At 37.2% G+C, this 13,931-nt stretch overlaps 1 protein-coding gene across 1 annotated transcript in view; it reads left to right on the top strand.

Annotated features, from left to right (window-relative positions):
• The window catches only part of LOC123757163 (uncharacterized), a 14,152-nt gene extending 1,160 nt beyond the window's left edge, over nucleotides 1-12,992 (top strand). Inside the window, exons 2-3 of the mRNA XM_069323954.1 lie at nucleotides 2,158-2,238; nucleotides 4,159-12,992. Of these exons, the coding sequence (XP_069180055.1) occupies nucleotides 2,215-2,238; nucleotides 4,159-12,015 (7,881 nt within the window). The 5' untranslated portion in view covers nucleotides 2,158-2,214 and the 3' untranslated portion in view covers nucleotides 12,016-12,992. The remainder of the gene's footprint in view (nucleotides 1-2,157; nucleotides 2,239-4,158) is intronic.
• Nucleotides 12,993-13,931: the final 939 nt, after the last annotated feature.

Raw genomic sequence — 13,931 nt, 5'->3', positions numbered from 1 at the left:
AACTATTCTGACACTGAAAAAGTTCTTTCTAATGTCCCTGTGGCTCATGTGGGTACTCAGTCTCCACCTGTGTCCCCTTGTTCGGGTACCACCCGTGTTAAACAGTTCATCTTTATCTACCCTGTCAGTTCCTCTGAGAATTTTGTAGGTAGTGGTCATGTCTCCCCTTACTCTTCTGTCTTCCAGTGTCATGAGGTGCATTTCCCGCAGACTTTCTTTGTAACTCATGCCTCTTAGTTCTGGGACTAGCCTAGTCTGAACTTTTTCCAACTTCGTCTTGTGCTTGACAAGGTACGGGCTCCATGCTGGGGCCGCATACTTCAGGATTGATCTTACATACGCAGTATACAAGGTTCTGAATGATTCCTTACACAGGTTCCTGAAGGCTGTTCTGATGTTAGCCAGCCTTGTGTATGCTGCAGATGTAATTCTTTTTATGTACTCACCTAGTTGTGCATGTGGGGGTTGAGCACTGGTTCTTTGGTCCCGCCTCTCAACTGTCAATCAACTGGTGTACAGGTTCCTGAGCCTACTGGGCTCTTATCATATCTACATTTGAAACTGTGTATGGAGTCAGTTGTGTGTGTGTTATGTAGACCTTTCCATTGTTACCTACAGGACATAATGTGGTAAGAAGTAATTAAATTTCTAATTAGCTCAGGGCATTAAGCTTGTGAAATTCAAGCATAAAAACAACTGCTATATGTGTTATTGACCGGTCACAATAGTTACCGAGCACGATTTGATGAGAATACCACTCAGTGGAAGTTTTATAGCTAGGCCTGTCATGCAATCCAGTTTAATATATGTAATATAGTGCAGGGTGCCTCTAGTGAACAATAAATTTATTAAGAGTTGAGATTATAGTTTACCTGGAGAGGGGTATCATGGAGCTATTCAACTCAACCATCACTAGGCTGAATTTAATGATTTTACTAGCATGATCATAAAAATATTATACTGTACAGTATAGGGGTCTATTTTTATTTACAGTATTGTATTATATTAGTCATTACTGTATTTTTGATTACCTTACTGATCTCAATTTGCTTATTATTTGAATGTACTGTATCTTAAAATGCTTATGCAGTTGGCCATTTGCTTTTTAGATTATTAAATTTAAAGCATTATGTTGTTGTTAGTATGAAGGGGAGCGACGGGACTAAAGAGCATGTGTCCTGCTACACAGAAAGCATTTTGGTGGCATGATGGAGGTTCAAAGGGGGCACATTCCCCTCTGACCATCATGTCTGCTACTTAGGCTGACAATCACAATTGCATAAAAATTACAAATCAAAATAAAAGTAGTAATTATTGGTAGATTTGAGCCCAGGACATTGAGGTTTGACAGATTTAAGGAAACTGATAACAGATGAATTTTCACCAATGGTTGATCAGTCCAGCAACCAGGAGGCCTGGTCGACGACCGGGCCACGGGGACACTAAGCCCCAAAAGCACCTCAAGATAACCAAGGTATGGGTGACAGGGGTAACAAATCTTCATGTGGCAACTTTCTCACTGAAGCTATTAAAAGGTCAAGATAGAATGGGGGACTTTCCACAAATTAAGCTACTTGCTGCTTATTCCTGCTGATGAGGCTATTAGGTAAATACATAATTAATCAATTAATTACATATTTACTCGCCCAGTAATTATGCTAGCCCATGCTATGCATTTTTGGGAAACTTCAGCACAAGTTAGTTTTGTTTTAAATTAACTTGATAAGGTTGAACAGTAAATGAACATCGTGATAGTACTTCACCAGGTTTTAGGAATATATTTTTTTTCACCATTCTCAAAGTGAAATGCTTATAATAAGGATTCATCTACTGTATATAAATTTTTGGTTAAGAGCAGAATAAACCAATTTAATGATTTCATAGACAGAAACATAAGCAGACATCACAGAAGATTGTGAATAAAAAGAGCTCATCAGATTGCTTTCTATTTATTCTGTTTGTTTATCTAGTTAATGAGTTTAGGTTCAGTACAATACTGTATATATATCTAAAAATAAAAGTAGACAATGTAATAATGCAGAATTTTTTTATGAATTCAAGTTAACGAGGAACAAGAAGTCTGCGTAATATTGTACCCAAAATTTGTTGGAATAAAATTAAACCATTTTATTTTTGACTCAATATGGTTTATTTCAGGAAACAGCCATGCTGTGTCTTCACAGCAGCCGGTGAAGTGTGTTCGCAAACCCCGTCATGGATTGTGTTTGGCTCTCTGTGGTAAGTCTCCAAACTGACATCCTATACTTCCTGCAGGCTTTGTGGGTAGTTATTGCTTTATATACAGAATTCTAATGCAGATGAGGAGTCACAATAACATGACTGAAATATGTTGACCAAACCACACACTAGAAAGTAAAGGGACGACAACGTTTCAGTCCGTCCTGGACCATTCTCAAGTCGATTGTGTTCTCAAGTCTAATGTGTGATTAGCTTGGTGCCATCGGTATCAACCTCACCCAGTTTGTCATTCGTCCCTTGTTTAACTTCGTTGCTGTGTTTCCTTCTGTTAACTCAGTTTAGTAGTACAGTATTGTACTTTTATAACAAGCCATATTATCAAATTATAATGTTGACACAATGTACTGTACTTTGTAACTTATCTATAATGCTGTAACTAAATATCTTCATATAATCAAATTTTTTAATCACATTTTTAACTCATACTTTTGTAATTTTGTTTCTTTTGTTTAGATTTATTGTTTGAGTACCGCAATACATTTTAGTTCAACTTACAAAACTACTGACTATAATCATTTATATGTAATCATCATAGCTTACTATTTTATGTGCTAAATCAAGTGTTGCAGTGTGTGGGAGGGACTAGGATACAGGAGCATCATCTTCAAGGCATATAAAAAAAAACAAGAAAGTGTGACAGTTTGCACCACAGGGTTCTGTGGCATAATGGTCATCTTGAGGTTATCTTGAGATGATTTCGGGGCTTAGTGTCCCCATGGTCCGGTCCTCGCCAAGGCCTCCTCTTTGTTACACATCCCCAGGAAGCAGTCCGTAGTAGCTGTCTTAACTCCCAGGTACCTATTTACTGCTAGGTGAACAGGGGGCATGAGGGTGAAAGAAACTGGCCAGTAGTTTCTGCCTCTGCCAGGGATTGAACCCGGAACCTTAGGACTACGAATCCCAAGCGCTGTCCACTCAGCCGTTGGTTCCCCCTTGGTAACCACAGTTGGGTCGCAGCTGATAGGTCTGCGGTTCAATTCCTGTCACAGGGAAAAAAGTACTTGGGTAATGTTCCTCTTCACTTAATGCCTCTCTTTACCTAGCAGTAAATAGGTACACAGAGGTTTGACAAGTGTTATGGGGGTTGCATCCTGGAAAAGGTCAGTAATTGGCCTATGGTGATCTCAATAATCCTAATGGGCTTCTTGTCCATAACTGGGAAAACCAAACCAAAATGATACAGTACAGTTAGTAGTATATGACTTTTTTTTTTTTATCTGTGACTGGCAAAGTCTTACAACACAGTGTGGACATGTTGTGGATATGCATTTTCCTATGTGCTAGTTAATTGAGATGTTTCCAACAAGTCTATGAGACAATATCTAGGCAATATTGTGGGACAGAATTCATGCCCAAAGACTACCCCAGGCACATGCACACTACCACTGAACCATGGTGGGCTTTAAAATACCTCAACCAGATGTTTTACTAGACTTCCTCAGAGTCAAACTGCGGGCTCACCGTAGCCCATGCTACTTGGAACTTTTTGTTCCAGGTAGTGAATCTTGAAGAACAACATCCTCAGAGTTTGGAAGGCACCAGCTGGTATCCCCATTCCAATTTTTACAAGATGCCCGCCCACACTCAGGTGTAGGTAACGATGTTCCCCCACCTTCTTTCCTCGTCAGTGCACAGTGAAATGAAAATGACACGATGTATCTATTTTACCCAAGAATGAGAAAGTATTGAGACAGTTTCCTCAGTTAAAAATACAAAATAAATATATTTTGAAGTCCAGAAAGCTAGGCAAACTTGGACAGGTGTCTGGAACTATATCATTCATTCTTTTAAAGGTTGCATTGTACAGTATTTGATCACTTATTCTTTGTCTGCTTTGAATAATCTTGCATTATTATTTGTTTTCTTTTCTTATTTTGAATCCATTATTATTTTTTCTAGAACGATATGAAGCCTACATCTAGATCTAGATCAGCCGTTCTTCGGTCCTCTCGAAATTCCCCCCAGAAGAATCAAACTTGTATGTTGCAAAGTTGTGATGGGGTCAAGGAAGCTCCTAGGAAAAGTCAGGGGCTGGTAAAATCCCATCAGAAGTCTTCAGGAGATATTTCTAAAGAACACAAAAAGGTCAGAATGAAAATCAAGTTGTCAGGAATTGGAAGGAATTTGCTGAAGAAAAATGAGAGAAAAGTGATGCAGAGAGATCAGAACTGGTTACCTGAGACTCACATGTCAAAGAAGGTTAAAACAAAGGATAAGTCTAGGAGTAGGAAACGTGCTGCCAAAGTATGTAAACAGAGTGAAATAACAACTAAGGAATTAACTTCTGAAGGAAGTAGGACTTTGGGTGAGTCACATGGAAGTGGGGCAAGTTATGAACTTCAAGGAATAGAGGAAACTTCGGCAATGGAAACTGAAGTAAAAACGACAGCAGAGCTCGAAGCCACAATCGGTACTCGGTTACGGCAAGTTGAAATGACGATGAACGTAATGCATGAGAACAATGAGGAAAGGGACCCCATGGAAGCTGAAGTGAAAAGTATAGGGACAGAAAATGAGGAAAGAAACCTCTTGGTATCTGTTGCAACAAATATAGAACTAGAAAATAAGGAAAGAAACTTCATGGAATCTGATGTGAGAAGTATAGAGACAGATAATGAGCTAACTAAGACTGATTTTCAACAGAATGAAATTATATGCGAGTATAACAAGATTGTGTCGAGTGAAGAAAAGACAAAAGAAATTGACAGTGGGAAACTGGACATTGACTCTAGGACAGAAATGAAACCAGACAGCATAGAAAGTGAGTTAATAAGAGATCTTGCACAAAGTTTGGAAAGTTCAGACACAATGTACAGAAAAAAGAATATTGCTGCAAAAGTTGAAATAGATTCAGAAAGAACAATTCAGGAGGCAAGTGACATTAGAATGCTTGGGGCAAGCAATGGTAGTTTGGAAAAAAATGCTGAACAACTTGGGTTTTATAAAAATAACGCCAGAGAAGTATTTTCAAGCGTCATACAAGCTGCATCAGTGGAGGGCTCAAGAAGTATTGATGACCACCTTAAGACGAAATGTAGCTCCTTTTTATCCACAAGTAGAGTATGTTGTCCTGAAGGCAACGTAAACCATTCCATAGAGACTGTTAAACATTCCAACAATACAGAACAGTGTGAAGGCAGCACAAGCCATTCCAAGTTCAATGTAAATCATTCCCATGAGACTGTAAATGATACCCATGGCAGTTCAAGCCATTTAAGGAACAATGTACAAAGTTTCCGAGACTGTGCAAACAATGCCAGAGACGGCGAAAACCACACCAAAGACAAGGAATCGATAGTTGCCAGAGAGGTTCTGTCAGGAGAACTCGAAATTAAAAATAGTGGTGTTGCATTAAATAACAAAGGGATAAGTCCACTCATTCATAGTTGCATAGTGGAGAATAGTGGCACTGGTGGGCAGCTTGTCGCAGATGGTTTCATGCAAGATTTCCCTCCAATTTCCTCGGAAATACAGGAAAAGGATAATAAATGGGGATTGTATAGGGTAAAGCCAAAATTAATTGAACTGGATTCTGATGAAGAGGGAGATGAACTATTAAGATATTCAAAGAGATTAAAGGAAAATGCACTTAATGACAGTAGTCTTGGAAAAGAAAAACAAAAAATTACTTTGTCCTTTAATTCCCTTTTAGGAGAGAGTGCTTTAAATAGGTATGCATTGGCCAACATAGCACCTTTGCAAACTGTTCCTGTTATCAGTGACAATGAGAAATGTAGTATAAGCTTAAGGCCAAATGTAACAGATGATAATGAGGGTGGTAACAAACTTGGTACAGGTATTAATGAAAGTAACATGATTGGAGGTAGGATAGGCCGGGTTTTGAGAAGCAGTCATTTTGTCATTGAGTCAAAAGACAGCAAAGAAATTGCAAGCAAACAGAGTCACTTTAACCCTTGCCCAAAAGTAGACTATTTACATCTGAATAGAAATGAACAAGCGAACGTAACATCACCCTTGGGTAAGTTTGAGGTTTCTACAGAACTTGAGAAATTAAGTGAAAATGATGCTTCTGCCAACATTATTAAAGACAAAAACCTAATGCTTCCATGTATTGAATTTGTGAAAGAACATGATTCGAGTCAGTCTGGTATATCCATGGAATGTCCAGATATACTCCCCGCAGCAATAGAAAGTGAAACTTCAAACACAATGATCTCTGGAGAAGACAAAGATGTACTCCCTGCAGCAGTAGAGAGTGAAACTTCAAGCCCCATGATCCCTGGAGAAGACAGAGATATACTCCCTGCAGCAGTAGAGAGTAAAACTTCAAGCCCCATGATCCCTGGAGAAGACAGAGATGTACTTCCTGCAGCAGTAGAGAGTGAAACTTCAAGCCCCATGATCCCTGGAGAAGACAGAGATATACTCCCTGCAGCAGTAGAGAGTGAAACTTCAAGCCCCATGATCTCTGGTGAAGGTCATGATATATATAATAATAATAATAATAATAATAATGGTGTAATTAACAATACAATTGAATACTGCATGGTTCCTGAGTATGGATCAGCCAATTTGAATAGTTATGGTATGGAGGACAGGCACTTGGGGGGAAAATATAAAACTTCACAAGCACAAGTAATTCTACCAGAACATATAACTGAGAGAGTAAGTTTCTGTACGGATAAAGACGGTTGTGCTCAGTTACCTGGGATAATGGAAGGTGATCTTAATCCACTTTTAACAGCGAGAACTGAAAGTGTTACCAACGTCATACCTGTAAACGAGGGTGATCGGGAGTGTATACCTCAAGAAAGGGATCTTCGTTCTCATAATGCACATTTAGGATTTGAACAGGATTTTAATTTACCATTGGAATTGAAGGGAAATGATGACCATGTTAATGTGGAGACTGAATGCAATAATGATGAAGAACTTTTGAAAACGGAATGTTACAGTAGCAAGACCATTTCTAAAAGTAAAAGTAATCCTGAGTGTTGCCCTGTTAAGGAAGAAAATACTGATTCAGTGCCAGTAGTAGAGGGTAGCACAGTTGGAGCTAATTACTTACTTCTGGAGCAAGATTCCGATGATGTGCATACTGGATGTAAACGTGGAGCTGGTATTGGTCTCCGCACTAAAGATGAAGAAATAGGCAATCTCAATTTCATGCACAAAAAACACAGTGGTATTCAGAGTGACACAATGTTGCCAAGTGTTCTTGTTACAAATGAGCAAGAGAAACAAAATATTGGTCAAGATTATGTAAGCGATTCTGAGATAGATGTTGAAGATAGCTTGGATAGAATTGAAGAACTTGCTGTACACATTCACCCTTCAAAAGAAGACAAAGACAAATTAACAGACCAATGTTTTGGGAAAGAAAATAGCCACCTTAACACAAACATTTCTGCTGTATGTAGTAAAGAAAAAAATGAGCAGTCAGCAGATAATGACAATGAGAATGAATCTTTAGCCCTTGGTAAGTGTCAGGAGGAATATGACACCCAAGAAAACTTGATGAATGTAATGAGAGATGAAATCAAAAGGTTGGAGCTAGAACTTAAAAATAAGGATGAAGAATTAAGGAGGCGGCAAGAAAAGGTAGAGAATGATATTAAAGGCAGGAGGGAGATCTCGGAACAATGTGATTCAGTCAAATTTGATGATGAATTGAAGGAAGAACGCAAGATAGCTCAGCCCGAGATAAAGAACGAGGGCCTCAGCAGTGACCATAGAAAGACTGAAACTGAAGAGAGGAAAGTAATTCTCGAGCAGCCACATGAAATCATAGCTGCTCTACGACAATTAGTTTTACAGAAAGAGTTCAAAATAAATCAACTTCTTGGGACTTTAAGTTGCTGTCAGAACATGTTCAAATTACGAGACATCATTATTAACCAACAAGTTCTAGTCAAGTCTAAGATTGAACATGAAGCAGTCCAAAGAGAAGCTTGTATTAAGCAGCTTGAAAGTGAAGTAAAGATGGCTGAGAACAAAGTGAAAGAATGTGAATTTATTATACATAATCAACAAGAACAACTGCAGAGCATGGATAAATGGGGCGATGTCAAGTATGTGAAGCAGCTGGAAGAACAGCTTGGAAAGTCGCAGGAGACATTAAGTGAACGTGATTTCACGATATGCCAACTGAATGAAAAGTTGATTCAAATGAGAAATGCTGCTGTGGTAGACGAATCTCTTAACAACAAACTTCAACGAGATCTGGAAGTTGCACAACACACAATACTGCAGAAGGAGTCTCAAATCCATCACCATCAGGTATTCTGTAGTCAGATGGAGAATGATGTACAGCAAAAAGAAGCTAATGCAGTAAGGCTAAATCAAGAACTTGATAAATGTAAAAAAGCCCTGAGTCAAAAAGAAGACTATATAAGAAATCTCAACGCAGAACAAAGTGCACAGATAAGGGAATTGGAAGAAAGACTTGCTTCCTCCTTTACTATTTTAGAAGAAAAAAATGGCAGAATCAATGAGATCCAAAGAGATCTTATCACACTGCAAAAAGCAGTAAAGGATAAGGAAAATAATATTCATAGTCTCAAAGAACAGTTGAATTGTTACAAAAACACTTGTGGGAAATTGGAGATCGCAAGCCCCACTAGTAGTTCTTCGGTTGCCAGCTCATACAGTACTGAAACTCAGCAAAAGTATCAAGAAAGGGAATTGTCACAAACCCATGCTAAAGACAAGATAGCCAGTAAGAATGTTATTAAAGATGAGTATTATAAAATTTCCGCAGATCATTACCAGATTTTAAAGAAGAAAGTTAAGCAGCTAAATGTAGCCACAGAAAGAATAAAAGAATTGGAACAAGAAGTTTTGTATTTAACCAAACATCTAATGGAGGACAGTGTATCCACCGACAAACAGAATATACTGGAACTAATGATACGCGTATCGGAATTAAAACGTTGTATTATATCTCGAGAGCAAATGAATGGACAGCTAGAAGAACGACTCAAACTTCAGGAGGACTTTGTCAATATACTTAAGAATCATTTAACATATAAAAATAGCATACTGGTGTGTTTACTTCGTCGTTGTAGCACTACAAACACAAGTGTGGGTATCAGCCAGGAAGAAATTGCTTCAAGACTAAAATCAGTGGAAAGAAAACTTGAGCAACCAGGTGAACCTGAGGGGTCAGTTTCCCTGAAAGTTGGTCACATTTCATCAATCCAAGATGCTTCACAAGAGATATCACAGGAGCCAGGAGAACAAATAAAACTAGAACCCTCAAATTTGTCAGTAAACCAGAAATTCAAGGAGATCAAGGGCGATGCTGATGTATTAGTTAAACAAGAACCTACAGATATACATCCTTCTACCTCAAAGCAAAGGACAGGAGCAACAGGGATAGTGGTTTGTAATCCTAGTGCCAAGATAGCCAGAGAAACAAGTCCCAACAAGAAGGGAAATAATTGTGGCAACAGGGAAGAAATTAGAAACTTACAGCGAATGAAAATAACGCTTTCCGAGTACCGTGTGAGACATAAGGTGAACAACTATAACCAAGATAGTGTAGAACAATGCTCATCTGAATCGTGTGATTCTGAGGGTCATGAACTCGGCATAAAGAGGAAGTGTAATGAAGTGGAAGGGCCAGAAGCTCTTAAACATGACCAGTCACAAGCAAGTAAGTTTGCAAACCTGCAAAAGAAAAGACGACTTTTATCCAGAGAAAATTTTTTGACTGATATACATAAGAAAAATAGAACTGAATTTTATCCAAGACCTAATACTGAGAATTGTACCAGTACTGTAAGAGAGACATGTGCCACATCAGCATTAGAACAAGATAAGAAGAGGAGGTTAATGTATATGGATTATAAACGTATTAAACTTCAACCGGAAGGACATAGTTATCCACTTTCTCATTCAAAGAAGCAAGAAGTAAACATACCAGAAGTACTGAAGCTAAAGGCAGCTTTAGACCATATCAAAGTAAAAAATTATGAAGCTATTACAAAGGCATATGAAGATAAGCTTAAATTAGAGGGAGAAGCTAGTCAAAGAGAGAGAATCATGGCTGAACTTGTGAAAGAAATCCTGAACTTTGAGATCCAGTTACGAAATAGTGATACAGCTCTTGCCATAATAGAGAATGACAGAACGAGGATCTACTCTCTCTTGGAACATTTTCAGACTGAGCTTGAGGAAACAAAGAGAGCTAAGGATAACCTCAGTGATCTTATCCATCAGAATGATGATGCTTTAGAGGTAGCTAATGCAGAGATGGCCAAGCTGCAATTAACCATAAAACAAGACACAGAAGAACATGAAATGATAGTTGAAAAGCTGAAAAGTGTCATTACTCTTAAAGAGGTGAATATTAGTGAACTGCAGAAACAGAATGAAAAACTTGAAGAGAGTGTGAAGGATAAAGAGGACTTGCTTAGCATCATTGGTCAAATGAAGGAGGATATAAATAAAAAGAACAGTCAAATGGAAATTTTAAGATGTGAGAAAGATGTGTTGATAAAAGATATCAAAGAAATTAAAAACAATCAAATGCAAGAAATGGGCCAGTTGGAAGCCACTTTGCAACAAAAAAACATGAAATTAAAGACCTTAGAAGAAGAAAATATTCAGTCTAAGAATAAATTGATGGAGAGCAAGGCACAACTCAATACAATTATGGAAGAAAAGGGTAATATTGAGGAAATATTGAAGAAAAGAGAGTTGGATATAAATATATTGCAGGAGAAAGGAGAGATTATGGAAATCGCCTTAGCTGAGAAAACGACAGAACTTTTGCGAGTGCAAGAGGAGTTAAGTAGCATACAAAAAGCAATGGAAAGGGAAGAGGCCAATGTAAAAGCTGTTCTCATAGAAAAACAGAAGCTTGAGGAGGCTCTCCAACAACAGACACAAATATTAAGTGAGCATGATCAGGAAAAGCAGCAGAAAGAATTGATGTTCAGAAATCTTCAAGAAACTATGATATCAGAGAGAAATGAATCAGAACTGATGAGAAAGCAAGCAGATGATACTTTAGCCTCCAAGGAGCAGGAAATACTCTTGCTTAAAAAAGATAAAGAACAGTTGGGAGCAGAAATCCAACTAAGTGTACAAAAGCATTTAAAAATATTATCAGAAAAGGACACTTACTGGACAGAGAAGTTAGATTTTGTAAACAAAGATCTAGATGAGGTAGTTAAAGTGAATACAGGAATTACAAACCAACTCGAGAGCATTAAGGAAACAAGGTCTTTGATACGGAAGGAGCTGAAGATTTCTTTACCACCTGGCAAGGCGCTGAACTTAAGACAAGAACTTGATGCAGTTTGTAAGCTTAACAATATAATTAAGGAGGAGAAGAAGAAAACTGCACTGGTCAATCGTGAACTCTTGGAAGAAAAATCAAAGATCACAAGCCTCCAGAAGCAGCTGCAAATAGTAAGACGAGAGAAAAGTTATGAAAAGAGAAATTTCAATAAAAATCAAATTCTTGTGAATCAAGAATGTCAGACTGAATCTTCTCTAGTGAATGAACACTTGGAGAGCAACAAAAATCTACAGACTGCCTTAGAAACAGAAAAGCGAGTGTCTGAAAATTTTTACGAGCAGCTTTTGCAGGAGCAGACCAAGTCGAAAGCCCTAGCCACTGGTCTTAAACAAGAATACGAGGAAACATCAAAAGACCTGGAATATCAACTCTCTCTCTTCTGTTGGATTGCAGAGAAGTATCGTAATAAGATGAGGAGGCTTGAGGAGCTCTCTGCCTCGAGTACTAGTGGTGAAACAGTCATAGATGAAGGGATGTCTCCTTAAAATCTACTGTGGGAACTAAAGGAGCAACAATTGCAGTACAGCATTTTAGCTGACTGATTGGACCAATGTTTAACAAGTTTGTATTTGATTCAGATTTTGATGTGTAGATTTTGTTAAGGATCTGCTCACATTGGGATGAAACTTTGTTCAGGTTTGTGTCCGAGTCTGGTCTGAAAATTGTCATAATAGATGTAACAAAAATACTAAATGATAAGACATTACTCATTTAATGAAATTTTGGTGAAGTGTTTCTTTGTTTAATGCAACTGGAATTTGAATTATTTTTTAATATTTATAAAATTTATGCACTTTTGTAATGTAATAATTTATAAGAAATCCGAGTATTTTTTTTAAATAGTTATACCTTATGTAATAAGTGTGTCCTTTACACATGCATCATCAGTGCATCTAGTTGTTGTTAGTGAGTGGTGGTTGTGAAGTCAGAGAAGTAGTAGTAGTAGTAGTTATTCCAGTGGGCAAAACATGCTTCAATAATATTTAATGTACTTGGCTTGTCTTGTACTTGTGGGGGATGAGCCACAACTCTTGGAACCCTCCTCTCAATGTTATCAACATTGTTTTCTCAGACTTACCGAGAGGGATAGAAACCTTGGCTAGGGGAAGGAGTTACAATAACATTGGGAAATGGTGATCGGGTAGAAGATGCAAGTACAGTACTGTATACCAAAATGATCACTACAGTGATAGATCTAGGAATTGCTCTCTGGCATTTGTTGATAATTCTTGAAATTATTGGTTCAGTCTATATTTAAAGTGCAATTGGTTTTCAGGAGTTTAAAACACTTGAGATCAAAGGAAAGAGAGAGGGAGAGAGGGTATATCTAGTCACTAAACTAGATTAGATTAAGAATGAAAAGTCAAATAGTGAATATTTTTGGTGCAATTTACAACTTTTAAAGTTATTTGTTTAATGAGGTAATGCTCTGTATGCCTGTTCTGTTAAATGAATTGGCCTGTACCCTACCCTCAAGCTGCCACTTTGTATAATGCAAAAAGCGATATTACACACAAGTTTTGGACTCTCCGAGAGTGTGAATTGTTTGTGTGCAAGCTGTGAATGTGTATTTCCTTATTTACTTTTATTTGTTTACTAACAGTACAAGTACTGTACTGTAATATTATTGTACCTGTAATTATGTTTGTTGTATTTTATATCAGTTTCCTATGTTTCATTACACGACTGACATTCGTGTGGAATAAATAATTTATATTTTTGTATGTTTTCTGAATACACGGTGGTCAGAGTAACACGTGTGTACTGTAATACACTTGAAATTTTAAATGTTTTTCCTCTTTATGGTGGAGTATTTTTTAAATGATCACGTAAGATACACAGTATATCAAATATTTGTTTTAGCCAAAATTTAACCTCATGAGAAACTAAACAATTTGAAAATTAAAATTGGTAGTTTTCCAGTTTAAATTTACTTGTATGGTGCAATAGTGTTTGAATTATATCCATAAATGGTAAACCAAGAATTTTTTTTTAGTAAGAATTAAACAGAAAACCGTTATTAATTTTCAGAAATTTGATCCTGTATATATAATTACTTTCGAGATGTATTGTATTTTTGTCTTGGGTCGTATAAAAAATATTTTCTTTTACAAATTTTTAAATACTGTAACTGATAGAAAACTAAAATGTAAGCTAGCAAATTAAGAATTAATTACTTTTGTTATAGAAATTGGAAATAGTTTGATAATAGTGCTTTATTGCTGTAAACCTGAGGTTTACAGTATTAAAGTAGGTTGCAATCCATTTATACTGTACAGTACTGATTAAAAAATATACATTCTTGCACATATTGAGTCAGTAAAGTTTGTGCTGCCAATTTTCATTTGTGTTGATCCTAGAGTGTGAATTATATATGGCTTATACTGTACTAGCATTTCTC

Source organism: Procambarus clarkii, chromosome 13, assembly GCF_040958095.1.
Source record: "Procambarus clarkii isolate CNS0578487 chromosome 13, FALCON_Pclarkii_2.0, whole genome shotgun sequence".
Classification (NCBI taxonomy): Eukaryota; Metazoa; Arthropoda; class Malacostraca; order Decapoda; family Cambaridae; genus Procambarus; species Procambarus clarkii.
This window is presented reverse-complemented; position numbering and strand designations above follow the sequence as displayed.